The following is an 18,189-nucleotide window of genomic DNA, read 5'->3' as shown; positions in this document are numbered from 1 at the left end:
TTGTTAACTTCTCTCCTAAAATATATGAAATTTAGAATTGTGTATTTCTGCTCATCTTGTGTCTGTCGTGTCCTAGGGCGAGGAGGGTCGAGCTGGATTGGATGGGGAGAGAGGATCATCTGTAAATATCCAGTTTTTCCTTTATTCAGGAGCAAACGGAGCCTGTCCACCAAAGATCTCAATTTTCTTTTTAAACCAAAGGACGATCTGTTTTGAGCTGTGAAGCAAAGAACACAAGCAAAGTCTTATTGTTATTATAGAAAAGCTGCCCTTCACAAGGTCACAGTGCATTTCCTGCACTGTAAATTATTCAGTCAGTCGGTCTTTGGCTTTTCAGTGCATTGCAGTTAGAAAGCGCGATCAGCAGGAATCTATTCTACCGATGCTCACTGTTTATTTAAACCGTGCACCCTACAGAGTTGTGACATTACATCATTAATGCAATTTGATGGGGCAGAAGCATCCACAGTCATTTTTCATTATAAAGCTGTTTGTAATGTGTTTGTGTGTCTTTTGTGTTCATTAGGGTCCTCCAGGGAATCGTGGGGCTCGGGGAGAGAAGGTAAATACCACTGGTCCTCTTTTTTTTTTTTTTTTTTTTTTCTGTCATCATCCTAGCTACTTCCCCTGAGCTTTCTGCTCATGTAAAGTAGTGAATTAAATTGACACGCTTGAATGCAATGCCTTTTCAGGGAGACAGCGGGCCGCAAGGTGACAAAGGAGAGAAGGTGTGTACATTTTAATATCTAATAAGCAGTACCACTGCTCACTCTCTCACTCTGTTGATTGTCTATTTGTGTATATTTGTAAAGGCGGCAGAGACAGTGAATGGATAAAGGACTAAATAAGTCATGTCTCAGATGTGGCTGTTACTAAAAAGAACTCTTACAACAGATTTGGCTCCTTGAGAGCAGGAGGAATGTATAAATACATACAATGGTAATGACCTGTGATATTACAGGATGCATAGTGAAAGAAGAGACAAAAGGATAAAGCGTTGTGTGTTTGGCTTGGGGCTTATAGCAGATTCTTACAGATGTAGTATCACTTACAGGGGGACACTGTGCTGGTGGGAGGACCTCCTGGAGAAAAGGGCAACAAAGGAGAAACAGTCAGTGAACAACAAATGCATGACACCATTTACTGTGGCTAAATATTGACTTTAGTTGTGATAGCGTAATATTTAAAAAAAAAAAACTTGTTCTGAATTTTACTGTTGTTGCTTTTAGGGTGACAGAGGACCCAAAGGTATACAAGGAGAAAAGGGGGTAAAAGGTCAAGAAGGTCCACCAGGAGAAGTGGTAAGATGAATTAATTAACTGTTTGGTTTGAATAATGTCAGAAAAGCAGCCCATCAATTAAGGTTGTTGTCAGTTAAGATAAATAATTTACGGCGACTAGATGAAAGGAACTGCTGCATTTCAGAAACTGAAACTATAGACTGTAAATAATAGATATGGACTTGCTTGGCAGAAGTTGTGTGAACATCATCTTGTGCCTTATTTGTGGCAATATTTAGAGTTATCAGCCAGCACTAGAAATATATTTAGAAAGCTGCATCAATGTCACACACAGAGATACCTGAGATTGATAACATACAAATACAACTACAACTAGAGTAAGGCAAGGCAAGGCAAGTTTATTTGTATAGCACAATTCAACAACAAGGTGATTCAAAGTGCTTTACAGAGACATTAGAGTAGTGGTTTACACTTTCGCGACCTTTGTTTCTCAGGGAGGAGAAAGAAATCCGTTTGGGATTGTGTCAGGAAGGGCATCCGTTGTTAAAAGAAAAACAATCTGCCAAATCAAACATGTGGCGCAACCTGCTGTGGCGAACCCTCGTGAATAAGGGGGCATTAAAACTTCACAGCAGTGACTCGTCTTGGGTGTTGTGTAAAAATATCTGCACTGTAATCCATAATGTTTGTCAAATATTTGCCTAAAAATGCACAAAAAAATATCTAAGGTAAAGGTAACGTGTTAACCCCACTGGCACTATCTGGCCAAACCTTGTAATGAACATATTTTACCATGATGGAGGAGTAGTTTTAATCGATCTAATCTTTTTTTCCTTATTTTTAATTAATTGGACAGTTTGATTGTGATTGACTTGCTTTTAGAAGCAGTCTTAAGTGGCCATTTGGGGTTACAGCAGTGTTGAGTATGTCTGCCTATATGTTGTCTACTTAATTATATTTTTTAGGCCTGTTTGGCTACATTCAGCAAATATTTGGCATTTTTGGTTGATAATGCCAGATTTTTGTATTAACTATTTTTTTGTTAACAATGTTTCAGCATTAAAGAAATTTTAGTGCATTTTTATTGTGTTTACTCTAAAGAACTGATCCATAATGCAAAATCATTGATGAAGTGTATGTGTTGGCCATGCAGGCTTAGACATTGATTTGGGATTTAACAGGAATCAATTCCAACCTTAAAATGATTTAAATATTATGATATTACCACAGAAAAAAATCAAAATAAAAATGCTACTGTATTGATCTGTAAGAAGATCAATATCTATATTTATGTGCATGTGTCTACTTAACATTAGGGTTTGAGAGGAGAACCTGGAGAACGAGGATCTACCGGTTTCCCAGGTGCCAGAGGACCTGGTGGGCAGAAGGCAAGCAACGCCGCTCATGGATGATGATTGTGTAGTAATTTCACTGCTGTAATTACTGTTTTGTCTCTGCAGGGAGAAGCAGGCCAACCTGGAGTACCTGGTGAATCGGTCGGTGTTTAGCTTCCATCACACTGCAGCTTCTTTATTACCTGTGTGTAGATTTGTCATCAGTTAAAAAAAGCAGAGGTGATTTGTGGTTTTTTTGTGATTTTTAGGGATTACTGGGAAAAGATGGACTGCCAGGGCGTAAGGGTGAACAGGGAGAGACTGGCAACATGGGAATAAGAGGAGTTAAGGTATTTTCTGTGTGTGTGTGTGTGTGTGTGTGTGTGTGTGTGTGTGTGTGTGTGTGTGTGTGTGTGTGTGTGTGTGTGTGTGTGTGTGTGTGTGTGTGTGTGTGTGTGTGTGTGTGTGTGGTTGAGCTGGTGCTCATTCATTCTTTGTGTTTTTATCCCTTCAGTGTTTTTCAGGGATGGGTGATGACAGGCATAACTGAATAACAGCATAAAATTGATGCAATTGCAGAGGATTAGTGCAAATTGTGTCACACATATAGATACTTTCAACTTCTATTATGATGATTGATAGCAGAAAATTGATGTTTTACTCAACCTGGTGGACTCAATTCCCATTTCTATTTTACTTACTTCATGGATTTAAATTCAATTTGAAACAAAGATCAAAGTGGGAGATGACACAGGGGTGTGAAGGCATGCTATGCTTTTCTTTTATTATAACCTTTATTAAAATGGCTTCAAGAGAAGCATGAAGACAGCAGGTGAAATACCTACAAAAGATGCAAATCAAACACATTCACTCAAGGAAACGAATCGATTTGAGGTGCTTTTAATTTCTTTATATTCTGTTTCCCAGGATCCAGCTTTTCTTGCCCTATTTTAAAGTGGTATGGAGCAATAATTCTTTAGGCTTTTAAAGGGGCTTTTAAAAGTTTTTGGGGGGCATTGGGGGCTTTTTCACTAATTTTCTGTCCAGTCCTTGTACCTTACCAATTCAAAGGCATGTTTTTTTGTTTTGTTTGTTTGTTTGTTTGTTGAGCTACTTAACACTGACCTATAAATCATTCAAGCCTAAAAAGAGCACCAGCGCCAAAGCTGTCTACACATCACAGACAATTTATCAAAGAACCAATTTAAAATTTTAAGTTAAATTGAATTAAATGCAATTCATTTAATTTTAAAGACCTGACAAACAGTCTGAGAGATGCATATGGCCCTTCAGCCGATCCATCTGCTGTTCACTGAAGCCTCTTCAGACATGGTCTCATGTGGAAGGATGGCTGTCTAGAAGCCATTCTTAAGGAGGGGAAACAGACTGAGGTATGCCAGATTACACAAGAACTGCACTGAAAATCAGTGATGAGAGGTCTTATGGAGTAAGGAATCCAAATTTGATATTTTTTGCTCCAAATTGTCAGTATGCACCGAGGAAGTCAGGATAGGTACAGCAACAAGTGCCCAAACCCATACATTAAACATGAATATACAGAGTATACTTAACTGACCTAAGTCACAAGCTCATGATCGTGAAGTGTGAATGTTGGTTTCTCCGTGACGTCCCCCCTCATTTGTGACTTGTGGTTTCAAAAGACTATTTTGCTGATGGTGAAAACGGTAAGCTGGATGTCAACATTAACAACAGGAGACATTTAGAAATGGAGATCACCCGAGTTCTCCATATGCATCTGTAGAAATCAAATCGAAATCAGAGGCATACATGCGGATTTACGGGAGTCTGAGACATTAACTGCAGTTCTCAGAATGCGCTGCAGTTGTTTGGTCACATTTGCTTTTACATACTTTTACATTTTTATCTGAATACCCGTTGCAAGGAGAAAAAAGAAAAAGCACAAAGGTCTGCATCATATCTGTTTTTGTAGGAAATATGCTGCACAAAGTGCTTGTTCGTGTGCACAGTGAGTGCTCGGTAAATGAACGGTGTGAGTGGATGGGCTTTCTGCCTTGCTGGTTTTTGCACTTTGTGGCTCACAAAAGATCTTTATGTCTGTCAGTGAAAAACCTTTGTGTTTCCAGGGTGACCGAGGACCCAAGGGAATTTGTGGAGGCGATGGACCCAAGGGAGAAAAGGTGAGTTTGTGAGGCAGAGAAACGGGAAATGGTAGAAAGAAGAGAAATAAAGATGTAAAGATGAACGGAGGAGTTGTTTAGTTATACTTAATAATTCTGAAGCTTTGTGTTTTCTTTTTGTTTTTTAAATAATGAGTTAACCAAATACATCATGTTAATATTAGTTAAAAGCTGATGGTACTTAAAGCTGCTTGGTGGTTACTCTGCTGCTGTGACGTGGTTACATGTTACATTTCTTTAGGTTAGGTTGCACTTTGTATTTATGGTGTGGAGCATAATGGCTGTGTGCGATTTTCAGGGAAATTCTGGTGCCAATGGAAGATCAGGCCTACCAGGGAGAAAGGGTGAACAGGTATGCCTAATATTTGAAGAAATAAGTCATTGTGTGGTGTGTGGATGTCTTTGTGTCCTTTGTTAAGAGTGGTCATCATCATTTGTTTTGTAGGGGGACATCGGACCTTCTGGGGCCCCGGGGATCCCTGGAAAAGAGGGACTAGTTGGTCCCAAGGTTTGTGCTCTTCACATACTCAAGTTCCATATTCATATCCATATTCCAGTGCAAATGCACAGTGTAGTCATTTTTCTTTGTGGATGTAGGGTGACCGTGGTTTTGATGGGATTGCAGGACCCAAAGGAGCTCAGGGAGAGAAAGGTGAAAGGGTGAGTTTCTCACATTAAACATACAAATCTAAAATTAGAGTACTCCCTTTAGCCATGTGATGTACCTAATCTACAGATTCTGCGCCACTGTTCATCCTCACAACAACAGAAACATAAAAATAACAGTCTCTGTGTTTGACGTAGGGTTTACCTGGTGTACCTGGTCCTCCAGGTCCCAGAGGGGCGGATGGAGGCCCCGGCTTGACCGGCCCACAAGGGCCAGCTGGTGCTAAGGGCCCCGAGGGGCTCCAGGGACAAAAGGTGACTATTCTTTCTTTGGCTTCATGATTTCTATTTCCACACTTTGGCCACATGTTTTATGAACGAGGATGTAGGACTGTGATATTAGTATGTTTTGTTTTTTTTAATTATTTATATCACAGTTCATTTTTACGTCATTAAGTGTGACTGTGCAGAATTTTCAGTAGAAACAAAAATGTGTATAACAGAAGAAAGAATAGACGAACGTATCACTTATGTCACTGTTTGCAAAAAATAGCTGCACCCAAGCGTCTCGAGTAATGTGGTGCCAACAAAGATGAAAGATGATGACAGTTTTGTCATAAAAATATGATGCAAGCTTTATATATAGAGAACACTTTCTTTTTGTCTGTCTCTTTCATTGTGCTTAGTTTTTTTCTTACTTTTTCTTCTTTACTTGACACATTTTTTTGTTTCTGTGTATTGCTTCATGATGATTGACAGCTTGATGAGCCCTGTACTTGACTGGTTTGTCTGCTTTATTATCAAGGAAAAAAAAAAAAGCTGTTGACAATGGAGCAAAACCAAATGTTTCTGATAGAGGCTTTTTTTTTTTCAAACTGAGACACTCTTGTCTAGGCCTGTCGTGTTATTTTCCTGTATATCAACACACTAATGTTCGTCTTGCTTCTTGTCCGGAGACACAGTAGAGATAGAATATCAGCAAGAACCACTCAGAGACATCAAACCTCCACCAAGGCAGCTCAGTTTCTAGCTGTCATTATGTAGGATTAGGTCATTAATAAAAAGAAAAAATACATTTTATAAATGTTTGACCTTATTTGACCTTGAACATGTCAGAGGTGCAAAGTATTTAGGAATCTCGTGGGTGAGGGTGGCTGTAGCTCAGGAGGTAGAGCAGGTCACCTACTACACCTCGATCCCAGGCTCCTCCAGTCTGCATGCCAAGTATCCTTGGGCAAGATACTAACCCCAAGTTGCTTTCCAATGCATCCATCGGAGTATGAATGTGTGTGAGTGTAGTTAGAAAGCACTCAGTATAGAGGTAGTGCTTGTGAGAATGGGTGTGACTGGGTAAATGTGGCGTTTTGAGTACTCTGGGAGAGTAGAAAAGCGCTATATAAGAATCAGTCCATTTACCATCGTGTCCTAAATCCCTGAATGTTGTCAGTAGAAACAGTGGTAGTAAGAAACATAGTTATAAATAGGTCTGTAGAGCAAACTATTGGCATTGAAGCAGAGGTCAAAGCTCAAATGTGACTTGACATTTTAGATCTTTACATGGTAGTTTCTATATGTTGACCTTACACACCACACACTAAGAATCATAGAATAAATAAATCATACAATAAATCCTTAAGCTGACCTTGAAGACCTTAGTAGATGTAAGCCAAATTGTAATGGATTGTTAACATGACCTCCACATACCTGCAAAGTTTTATTAGAATCCAAGCTGTCACATTTATAGTCAGATTGAGGACACTCAAAGAGGCATGCAAATGCTACCAAAAACGTACCCTTCTTGGCTGAGGTAATGACAGCTTTTACTGATAAAAACTAGACAAGCAGATGCCGTTTGTTTATCATGTGGGCAATGGACAAGGTAGTTAGGTGAATGCTTTCCACTGTGGATGTACTTTATATTAATGTTGTTTTGCGTGTGCGTCAGGGGGAGAGAGGTCCAATTGGCCCTGCCGCAGTTGGTCCGCGTGGTATCCCAGGAATCCCGGGAGAGCGAGGAGAGGCGGTCAGTTGTCAAACATGTCTCTGTCTGTTTCTTGATTGTGCTGTTGGCCTCCATTTTTGATGTTCCCTACAGAAGAATGCTGCAATAAATGTTGTCATTCCTCATTCAAATCATTCTTCAAGAGTTCAGTATGTTTGGATTTGAACTCACTCTTTCTAGGAATTGGTCACCAACAAAATCCACCTTATAACACCTTATTATAAGCATCACATTTGTGTTTCCTGACAGTAACGTGTAATTGTTATCCACAAAAGTTGAATTAAACATGATACATTATAATGCCTGGCAACCACCTAGAAATTTTATTTTAGCTTTTATGCAGCTAAAACACTTTATGAAAGCATCCCATCATTTCAAGTTCATGACAATAACATCTCATTTATATGCACAAAAGTTGAATTATGCATGCCTAGCAAACACATTGAAACAGGCTAAAATAAGCCATTTTAATCATATAAACCTCTTCAGCTTCTTCTTTTCTTTTTTACTTTTCTAAATGTGATTAACTATATTACTTTGCAAGCAGCATAAAGTAAACACTGCTGAACAAACAGTTTTGTAGAATTGGCATATATTAGTTATCACTAATTATTAGAGGTTCCCAAGAAATACTAGTTCTGTGTATTAAGAGCTTAAGTCACTATTGTTGATTTAACCTTCCGCTTTGACTGTGAAGTTCTTTCATGTGTAGCACCTGGTCTCACTTTAATGAATTAATGCGCTGCAAGCCTCTCTGTGGGTCGTATAAGTCCTAATACCTGTCCATGTTGCAGGGAGACATGGGCCCAGATGGAGCCAAGGGAGACAGAGGAGAGGCAGGCATGACGGTCAGTGCTTGATCCTTACCGCAGGGGCGTAATCCGAAGACATCAAACGATACACATGCACGCACACACACAGTTTTACTTGGAGTGGATACCGGGGTTGTCTTTGCTAAGTGTGTTTTGCCCTGTTTCTTTCTTATTTTGGGTTCAGGAGGAAGAGATCAGAGAGTATGTTCGCTCAGAGATGAGTCAGCACTGTGGTGAGTCTTACATGCACTCCCTTTGCTAATTTATATCAGCGTTGTCCTCAAGTCGAACTTCAGATGTTAATCACAGCACATGAGTCACAGCCATGGCTAAACTTTGAGGAAATATAATTCCATCAGAGCGGTTGGAAACCGTAGTGACCATACTTGACTGTTTAAACTGACCTTTATTATTCCCCTCTCTTTGTGCTTCCTTCCTGTCCATCTGTCTGATGCTCAGCGTGCGGAGGTGAGTGAGCCATTCAACTGCAACAGAAAAAAAAGCTGACAGAAGGACTATGATTTAGCATGAGTCACAGTAATATAGTGTAACACATATGTCACTATAGATAGATGGTGACATGGTATCTGCTAAAGACAAAAAGTACATTTTGTCTTGTTTAGCACCTCAACTGCATTCGTTCTGAATAAGTGGGCTGCATGAAGGTTTAGACTATATCTTGTTTCCATGTGCATTACCTCTTTTCCTTTCTTTCACTTCCCTACAATGCAGTGAGTGAACAACATTAGCTAAAATAAGGATAAAAAACAAAATATGCTGGCAACATTAGCAAGGAAGCATACACATACTCAAATATACAGTATAAATGGTGTGTTCTCAGGTGCAGCAGATAGTAGGTCCACATTTTTGGTTACTGGCACCTAAAAAAAATAAAACATGTTCTAGTCGAGCTGCGGTCCCCAACCTTTTTTGCGCCACGGACCGGTTTATGTCCGACAATATTTTCACGGACCGGCCTTTGAGGTGTCGCAGATAAATACAACAAAATAAAACTAGTACCAGTACCGAAAAAAAGAAGATTTGTTCTTAACACACGTGAAAAGACCCAGGGAAACCGAGTTAATGATAAAAACGATAACAAAATAAAGCTAAAAACCCTGAAAACCATACATTTCACACCCGAGCCTCAACTCTCGCGGCCCGGTACCAAATGACTCACGGACCAGTACCGGTCCGAGGCCCGGGGGTGGGGACCGCTGGCTTAGAGTGCAGACTTAGTGCTAAGTAGTTAGTACTGAAATTGGGTTGACATCAATTGCTGACTCAGCCACTGCAGAATATTCAATGTTTAATTTCAAAAACTCCTGGATTTTGTTCAAAGTATGTTTTGAGTCATTGCACATCTGTTCTGTGAGAATCCGTCCTGTCAGCTTTGGTGCATATGGGTGAATGTTTCCATGTGCAGTAATGTGAACAGGAAAGTACACGCCATGATTCACTAACTTGCAGAACTACCTTTAACAGCACTAATCGTTTTCTGTATGACTTTACTAGTCTGCAGCCTGGTTGTGAAGGACTTTCAGTTCACTCTTCACTTCATTGCGGCTTGTGGCATCTGTTTATGCACAGTGCTGTTAAGGTCCCACCACAGCATTTCAATCAGGTTGACTGGGCCATTGCAAAATCTTCTTTTCTTTTCCTGCTATCCTGTTGTCGGTGTTATGCTGTGCTTGAGATCAATGTCCCACCATTTGACTCACTTACACTCAAGTTTTAGCTGTCGGACAGATGGTCTCACATTTGGTTCTAGAATACTTGTGGTTGACTCAGTGACCGTAACGTGTCCAGGTGCTGTGGCCACAAAACAAGCCTAAATCATCAGCGCTCCACCACCGTTCTTGACATGAGGTGTTTTTGGTGATATGCTGTGTTTGATTTTCTACAAACGTGACAATGTGTATTATGGCCAACATCGGCGATTTTTTTCTGTTTTTACGTATGTGGTTTGTTCAGGTTCAGCTTAGCTGCCATGCTTGACCCTGGGGTGAATTTGACTCTTTACATCTACTTCCAAATTCACCCAGCTGCCTCTCCCTTCTGTCATGTCATCAATAAACAATGACTCAGTGTCCTTGGACCCTATTCGTGCTCATGCATCACCTTGCCTTTCTATTGTTGAGTTTTATAAATGGTTTGCAACTTCTGGTGAATCTATATTTTCTCCTGTGAAGACTTCTGTTTACGGTGATAACAATATCCCCATTTCTTGGAGAATATTCTTCAATTAACTAAATGTTGTGGCGATGTTTTTCTTCAACATAAATGAGACCCTGCACTTATCAATCACTATTATCTTGTGTGGCTATGCTTGGCTTTTAAATAGTCTAGCCCACTAGTATGTTCTTTTTGTCAGTATGCACCAAGCTATTTATTCTGAGACTCCTAACAGTGGCTGGATGATTGATTTTCTTTGTTTTTGCAAGCATGCCCTTTTTTATTTGCATTGGGAGCTATTTGGTGCATTGTGGCCACTGCTGCCTAATGTAAATGCCACACTTGCAATCATTTCCAGACCTTTTCCTGCATAAAAATAGGAAGAAATAATGAAGAAATGGTTCAGACCTGGTCATGAAACTCTTTTTAACATTTGAATTTTGTTCTCCAAGTGTAATTGGAGATCTTGAGTCTCTGATAATAGGATACAAAATAAGATAATGTATAAAAATTGCTGGAATTTGGTCATTGCAGAAATCAGTGCACTATTTTTTTCAGTCCCTCGGAAAAAAAATACTAGAAGTCTGCACCTTAAGCCACCGTGAGCAACAAGGTGTTTACTGAAGTTTTTTTTTTAACAGATGATGGTATAAATAATATCAGTGGTTTTCACGAAATAATTTTACTGAAAGTTTGTTCAGCTTCTTCAGATAAATCTTGAAAAAATCTTTCATTTTTGTCCTGTTTGGGGATTTTTAATACCTGATTTATTATATTTCTGTAAAAGTAAATAACATGGAATATGCTAAAGTAAATGAATCAAATGAAAGCTGATGTGAACCTCCACTGATAAACTTTCCCAGAGTTTGCACTAATGTGTTTGTTGCTCAAGCTGTTAATCAATGCAAGACCACATCAGTGTTATGAAGCAGCACCCGCATGAGATAAGTGTTGGTGAGGCAGGCTGTTAATAAATACAGTATGCAAGTTTGAGGCCAACACAAAATTTACCTCATGTTTAGCTGATGTATTATTATCTAAGAAATAGCTGCATGTTTAATATTGAACAACTCTGTAATAGTTTTAGTTTACAGTCACTTTTGACTGGAGTGACACAAGTCTTTATAGCACTGACTTGAGTCCTTAAAGGATTAAAACCCGTTTTTGTGAGCTTTTCCTACAGTGACAAAGTCTTGCAAAAACTCAATGAATCCTTTAAGCTGGTGTCTGTGTTGGAATGGTGGAATGATTTTTTTGGTACTTTGGGGTTGTTGTTGGCTTATGTTTTACTACCAGAATGTTCTGTCCTCTCTTTTTTTTCACCATTTTGCTTTTTCAACCCCCCTTTTCTCCCTTGTGTAACATTTTCCCTGTCCCTCCTGCTTTCTGAATTCTGCCTGTGCCTGTCTCGGTGTCCCTGTCCTATCTGGCTCTCCCAGGTTCAGGTCCGAACATTCGGTACCCGCCAGTCAGGGCTCTGCCTACACCAGAGCAACAATTGGCGCTGAAGGGTGAGGAGGGTGAGTGTTTCCTTCCAGTCTGTCCATGTATCTGTCCTAACAAGCACATTTAACTGGTCGTCCTTTATTTGGAGAACTCTGAGCATTTGGGTGGTTTTCTCATCAAGAAAACAGAGAACTCCATTTCTGTTCTACCGACAAAATAATATATACGTCTGATTACATAAAGAAAAATACACTGGTAGAGTATGGGCCTTGTTTTACTGAGGTCAGTTATTTTCAGGCCTCGTTCAGTCCAAAAAATTAGAGGTTGTCATTGATGTCTCTGATGATCCTGCCTGATGCTGCTCTTCTTTCAGGCCGTGAACTGCACATGGTGGTAAATACCAATGACCCAGACTACGAGCATGTCTACTCCGTCGAATCCTATGACGACCCCTTGGAGGAGATGCTCTACTTCACGTCTCCCTCGGCCAACCAGAGTGATGGTAATTTCTGTTTTACACTATTTCCAGTGTTTTCCTGAAGTAACATGCTTTAGTATCGCAGACATGGGTGAAGAGAGAACAGTATCCTTCAACTTCTCAGCTTCAGCAATAAATTAACATTTTTGGCCATCATGACTGAATATAACCACATTATATAATGGAGTGATGGTGTGTCAGCTGATAGCTTTCTATGCATTCACTTGGCAAACCTCATAGAGAGCACAGTGATTAAACTGCATCTATTCTGCCTAAAGTTGCTCCTGCAAACCAATTGGAAACCCATCTCACCAACTCATGCTATGTCTGAATTAATCAGTGTCATAGTCTGTTTTTTAAGCCTCCATTACACCATAGTAAAAACAGGATGGCAGTCTCTCTGTGACTAGGAAAAGTCAGTGGTTGCCAAATGATTTCACTGAATTCTTTTGTTGTTGGTGACCGATTGCAAGTAATTGTGGCAACCAGTTTAGATTGCAGGAGAATTGCACAGGTCACCTCACTGGAGGTGACGTGTTTTCAAAAGTTTTGTCAAACAATAGCGGCCTAACTCAGACTTACTGCAACCTCTCACAGACAGATAGGTGAAGGTTTGCAAATACTCACTGTCTAATTCTTGAAAGCAGACATACTGCCAGTGTGTGGGTGGCAATTTTGAAACTGTTGGAAGAGTTGCCTCCAAAAGTGAGATCTTCTGCTTTTTATTTCAACTTGGAGGATTGCAGTTATGCACTGGGGCACCTGTGTGTCATGTCCCGTAGTTAGAAACCCTTGCTACTAAGGGTGTCTTTAAATTTGTTGTCTTAATTTAATTGACCATGGAACATTGAACACTGAACATTGACATTGACATTATCTTAAAGTTAAATGGCGCAGCAGATTAAATAGTGGTAACTGGTTACTTCTTGCATGTTAAACTGTTTGTGTTCTGTTTGAATTCATCACTTGTGTCTGAAGAGAAACCATGAGACTGAGAAAACTGTGCACATTAATTTAAGCTGTGATTTGATTCTGCACCATCATAACTGGTATAGAGATCCAGAATACGTCTTAATAAATACCTTTTAGGATGTATACTGCAAGACATTTACATCAGATTGCAACATGTTCGCAACTGTTTCCAGTTTATCACAGTTAATCACCGTAATATCAGACAAACATTTAATGTAATTGTCAATTTGACTCAAACTAGTAAAGATTAGTTAGACTAAAGCTGCAATCATAGTTCAGCAGTGGTAGCATTATCGCGGTCTGCTGGCAGTTCATGGATAACGGGTCTGCTGGCAGAGAGCATCCACTGTTGATGAAAGCAGTGTTCAAAGTATGTGGCACAGCTGGTTTGTGGGCTACTCTCACTTGTGCTGTTTTTGGTCCGTCAGAACAGTGAAGTTATAACATAGAAAACAAGTGTAACTCCGTCTTTTTATCATTTTACTGTCTTGACGCACAGACTTAGTCCCCATCTTTGAAGCAACCATTTCAAAAGCAAGGAGATCACAAATCGCTGGGCATAGTCGCTGTAATTTTGGTCTTCTGTTTTTCCAAGTGTGTAGTTAGGAAGCACTCGGTTTAGAGAAAGTGTGGGATTGGGAGAATGTGGCATGTTCTATAGAGCACTTTGAGTAATCTGGGAGACTAGAAAAGCGCTATATAAGAATCAGTCCATTTACTGTTTGAACAGGGTTTTGTCATGTTACTTTTGCATTGTTTTGCAGGTTGCACATGTTGTTATTACATGGCTTGATTAAGGTACACATTAGGCTGACATCTGGGGCCAGAGCTGAAACTGTTCTGGGCCAGCACAGGGCCAGCAGTGTGTCTGCAACTGGCCCGTGGCTGCACACAAATTACACATGGCCCACATACTGCAAAGACTGACGGCCCTTTGGTGGCCCAGATCAGGTTTGCCAGAGGTAGCCCACACATGGGCCAGCACAGGACCACCAGTGTGTCTGCAACTGGCCTTGTGCTGGCCCATGTGTGGGCCACATCTGGCAAACCAGATCTGGGCCACCAAAGGGCCGTCATTCTTTGCGGTATGTGGGCCATGTGTAAGCACATTGTGTGGGCCTGATCAAGGCCATACCAATTTTGCTATGAGGGGAGTAGCTGACATCATTGTGTAGCTGCATTGACAGTGCCATTTTGTCACAGTAGTTACTGTGAGGTACAGATCAGGTTATAGAGTTGGCATTCAGAAAGTTTTGGTCTACGACATATCTACAGTGCAGGAGATTAGCACAAAAGTATAAATCCCCTTTAAGGAACCCCTGATGCTGTGCTCCGCACCTTATGCTTCCACGCCACCAAATAAAAATGACCGCAGGGGGATTTAATAATCTTCATTTGACTATAGTGGCTGTTATTATACTTATGAAAAAGTCACTTTTAGTCAGTAACTATGACCCTGACTTTTGCCAAATGTATTATATGTGCTACACAATTTTCTGTTTCACGTGTTAAACCCAAAAAGGCATGCCAAATTTATGCTTTGAAGCCATAATTGAGTTTGTGCTGGTGAAGCAGCTTATCTTATGTGCCTGCTTTTCAATTTGTTTTTATTTCATCATAATGAGACTCTATTGCCCTTGAGTATTTATCACACAGCCTACTACAAGCCCACACCATCCAGAGCCTGTGACCTGTCATGTTGACAACATGGATTGTTCAGTCTTTGTCCCCCATTATCATTGTTACCATTGTGTTTAGAAATTTTCTGTTGACCTTGTCTGTGCTGTTTGCTGTGTTTCTTTGGTGTGTCTGTGTGTGCGTCGACAGGTGAGGTTGACAGAAAGAAATCTGAGAAAACAGTCAGAGTTGAACCTAACAAATCAGCAAGTGCTGACGATCAGGCAACAGCTGATGGTCAGGAAGCAGTCAAAGTTACACATCTGAAAGCAGTCAAGTCCAGAACAGTCAGGTCCAAGAGGAGAGTCAAAGGGGAAGGTAAACCAGCTCATTCGTCATCCTGTTTGGGGATCTATTCATCCTTACTACTGGCCATCTGGTGTCTGTCTCTCTGTGTATGTCTCTGGGTGCATTGGCTGCTCTGCTGTTGTCTGTTTTTAGTTTTTTTTAAGGGTGTCATACAGTATTATTTAAGACAAGCATGCATCCAACAAAATAAGGCAAAAACAAAGAAGTGTTAATATGTTGCTTTGGAAACAAGAAGTGTTGAAATAAATAGATTGGCTTGACAATCTCATGATCTTGTTTCCTGCTGCTTCTTATTCCCACTGATCCTGTTTGCCTGGGCTGCCTTGGTCTTGTTTTCTTTGTGTCTATATATATGCACAAGTTTTACATGTATGCATGTGTTCTGCAGCTCCAGCAGACCCGTGCTTGCTGCCCATGGATGAGGGAAGCTGTGGAAAGTACACTATGCGCTGGTATTTTAACAGACAGGCTCAAGCCTGCAGGCCCTTCATCTACAGCGGCTGTGAAGGAAATGACAACCGTTTCCTTCACCTGGAGGAGTGTGAAGAGACCTGTCTTGGGGAGGCTGATGGTACAAATAGAAGCAAGACACAGACACACTAGTTTAAGTCCAGTATATAATGCAAGCAGGCTAACAGTTGATCTTTTGTGCAGGTTCTCCTCCCTTTAAGAGAGCGCGATGATTGTGGCCCACTTGTCCTCCGCCACAGGATGGTAGGCTTTTGTAGATCACTATGATGTCAAATGTCAGTGGTTTTATTTTTGTTTATTTATTGTTGTTTTGTTTTTTTAACCTAACCAAACTTTACCCTGCTAAAAAGGGAGACCGCAATGCCTCATAGGTCTGTTTTTTCTTTTGCTTGTTTACCTGACTTTAACACATCTCAGTTTAACGATTCCACCATACCACAGTATTGAGTGCAGTTCTTGTGGAACGCTGCTACAGTATTGATACTAAACTGCCAAACTCATCGTACAGTGGAATAACATCTTGCTGCTTAGGAAGGTTACCAATTTGGTGAAGCTCAGTATGTTTCAGTAACTTGCAGGTTGTTTGAGGGAGGCTGTTGTTTGCAGGTTGCAATCATTATTCATCATTTGCAAGATGCTTGCAGTTTCACTTATTACCTGAAAGAAATTGCTAAATATTTCACATTAAGTTAGTTTTTTTGTTTGTTTTGTTTTTTGTTCTGATTTTGTTTTTCTGGTGTTAAATTTCAAACTGCAATCCTTTACAAGCTCTTTTCATAGAAACACAAAAGGACCAAAAATAGAGGATCGTAAACGGTAAACATATTGGCAAACATTGTGTCTCTCTCTCGCTATAATACAATGCTAAAAAGGCACAGTTCATTTCAAACTTAGAGAAAATACACAGGAATAAATGACGTTATTTAAGCAAAATAAAAACAAGGGGAAAAAAGCTATATGTAATTTTTCTTTGCAACGCTGAATGACTTTGTTTTAGACGACAGGACAAACAGCATCTGTTATGAACTTCACTCTAATGGTAACTACACAATGCTGTGTAATAAGGTGCAGGTGTAGTTGTACTCTATTTCCATCTATGTACACACTGTTTAACTGGCTCTGTGCTATTTAGCAAATAAGAAAAAGTTGACACCAGTGTAGGTTCTGGAAACAAAAGGCATTACCTGCGCAAAGTAACAATATTTTTTGTGAACTGATTTAAAACACTAAAACCATGAACAGGTTGTAGTTTAAAAAAAAAAATGCCTTTAAACTCTTAAAGCCTAAACTTTGAAATAATTGCCAAAATATTCAAAGTTTTTTGAAAATCCATCCATCCATTCTCTTCCGCTTATCCTTGTCAGGGTCGCGAGGGGGCCGGAGCCTATCCCAGCTATCATAGGGTGAGAGGGGCAGGGTACACCCTGGACAGGTCACCAGTCTGTCGCAGGGCCAACATATAGAGACAGACCATTCACATCCACATTCACACCTATGGGCAATTTAGAGTTAGCAGTTAAAAAACCCCCAAAAATGGAATGACAAAAATGAAAAATAAATATTGATTTGCATATATGAGTTTTAACTTAACTCATATTTGTCAAGTTTTTGGGAGAAAAAAATCACAGTGATGACGTGGAAGACTGAAAACCCATGAATCAAACATGGCTTTAAAGGATTAAAGGATAATGGCGTCATATGTTACATGTTAACAGCACAGAGTATTTAGGTTAAATAGCGTGATGTAAACACATACACCCTGAAAAACAAAGAAATAACATGAAATGTATACAACTAGCCTCAGCCTTCACACCAGGCTTTCAGAAACGGTGATTTCCTGTCTTCACCTGCGGCGCATCTTAAGAGCTGATCCAAACGTTACTTCTTCAGTTTTCTAATGTTATCCATGCAACCGTTAAATAAAACTACAGCCCACAGATTCCTCAAATAACCCCTCGCACTTCTCTCCATGAAAATAACTATGCAAGCACAAATATATTTGACTATTATTACGAATATAGTTTTATCGTATCTGTTAAATATGAAGAATCAAGCGCAATATTCTGCCAATATTTTGTACATACTGTTTTTATCATTATTTGTGGGGAGTTGTGTTACTGTTAATGCCTGCTTGTTTACTTACCAGAGAAAAGGTGCTATTTTTAAATGTATTTTTATAGTTTGTTGAAGGTGTCTTTGTGCGGTGCAGACATTTCTGTCATGGAACATTTTAATAAACATTTCAAATAAACCAAATGTCTGACTAAAAACAAAGTTGTTGTATGCTTTCATTTAGCGATGAATCACTTTTAGCTTTAAACCTGAAGAGCATGAAAACAGGTTTGCATATTCCATACTGCAGTCAGAAATGATGACCTTTCCCCAACTAAAATCTAAAAGTGTCTCAGTGAGCTTTAAATAATGATGACGTTCTCTTTCTTGATATGATCTGTGTCTGCTCGTGAATAGAAGATTTATAATCAAAGACATGCACTACATAATATTTT

The 18,189-nt window shown here is 39.8% G+C and overlaps 1 protein-coding gene across 2 annotated transcripts in view; it reads left to right on the top strand.

Annotated features, from left to right (window-relative positions):
* col7a1 (collagen, type VII, alpha 1) overlaps positions 1-17,956 on the top strand; it is a 69,487-nt gene extending 51,531 nt beyond the window's left edge. Inside the window, exons 98-119 of one of the 2 annotated variants that reach the window (XM_085273976.1) lie at positions 77-121; positions 527-562; positions 693-728; positions 1,055-1,111; positions 1,230-1,301; positions 2,558-2,629; positions 2,702-2,737; positions 2,845-2,925; positions 4,681-4,734; positions 5,033-5,086; positions 5,180-5,242; positions 5,332-5,394; positions 5,539-5,655; positions 7,286-7,363; positions 8,137-8,190; positions 8,339-8,387; positions 8,614-8,622; positions 11,769-11,849; positions 12,149-12,277; positions 15,053-15,220; positions 15,600-15,782; positions 15,866-17,956. In XM_085273976.1, the coding sequence (XP_085130102.1) occupies positions 77-121; positions 527-562; positions 693-728; positions 1,055-1,111; positions 1,230-1,301; positions 2,558-2,629; positions 2,702-2,737; positions 2,845-2,925; positions 4,681-4,734; positions 5,033-5,086; positions 5,180-5,242; positions 5,332-5,394; positions 5,539-5,655; positions 7,286-7,363; positions 8,137-8,190; positions 8,339-8,387; positions 8,614-8,622; positions 11,769-11,849; positions 12,149-12,277; positions 15,053-15,220; positions 15,600-15,782; positions 15,866-15,894 (1,566 nt within the window). In that variant the 3' untranslated portion in view covers positions 15,895-17,956. Of the gene's footprint in view, positions 1-76; positions 122-526; positions 563-692; positions 729-1,054; positions 1,112-1,229; positions 1,302-2,557; positions 2,630-2,701; positions 2,738-2,844; positions 2,926-4,680; positions 4,735-5,032; positions 5,087-5,179; positions 5,243-5,331; positions 5,395-5,538; positions 5,656-7,285; positions 7,364-8,136; positions 8,191-8,338; positions 8,388-8,613; positions 11,850-12,148; positions 12,278-15,052; positions 15,221-15,599; positions 15,783-15,865 lie in introns of those variants that run through there. The other variant, XM_085273974.1, reaches the window with a different exon arrangement.
* Positions 17,957-18,189: the final 233 nt, after the last annotated feature.

The sequence above is a fragment of the Mchenga conophoros genome, linkage group LG5, assembly GCF_057382185.1.
Source record: "Mchenga conophoros isolate Kocher_MC1m ecotype Shallow Benthic linkage group LG5, M_conophoros_male_GT1.1, whole genome shotgun sequence".
Classification (NCBI taxonomy): Eukaryota; Metazoa; Chordata; class Actinopteri; order Cichliformes; family Cichlidae; genus Mchenga; species Mchenga conophoros.
This window is presented reverse-complemented; position numbering and strand designations above follow the sequence as displayed.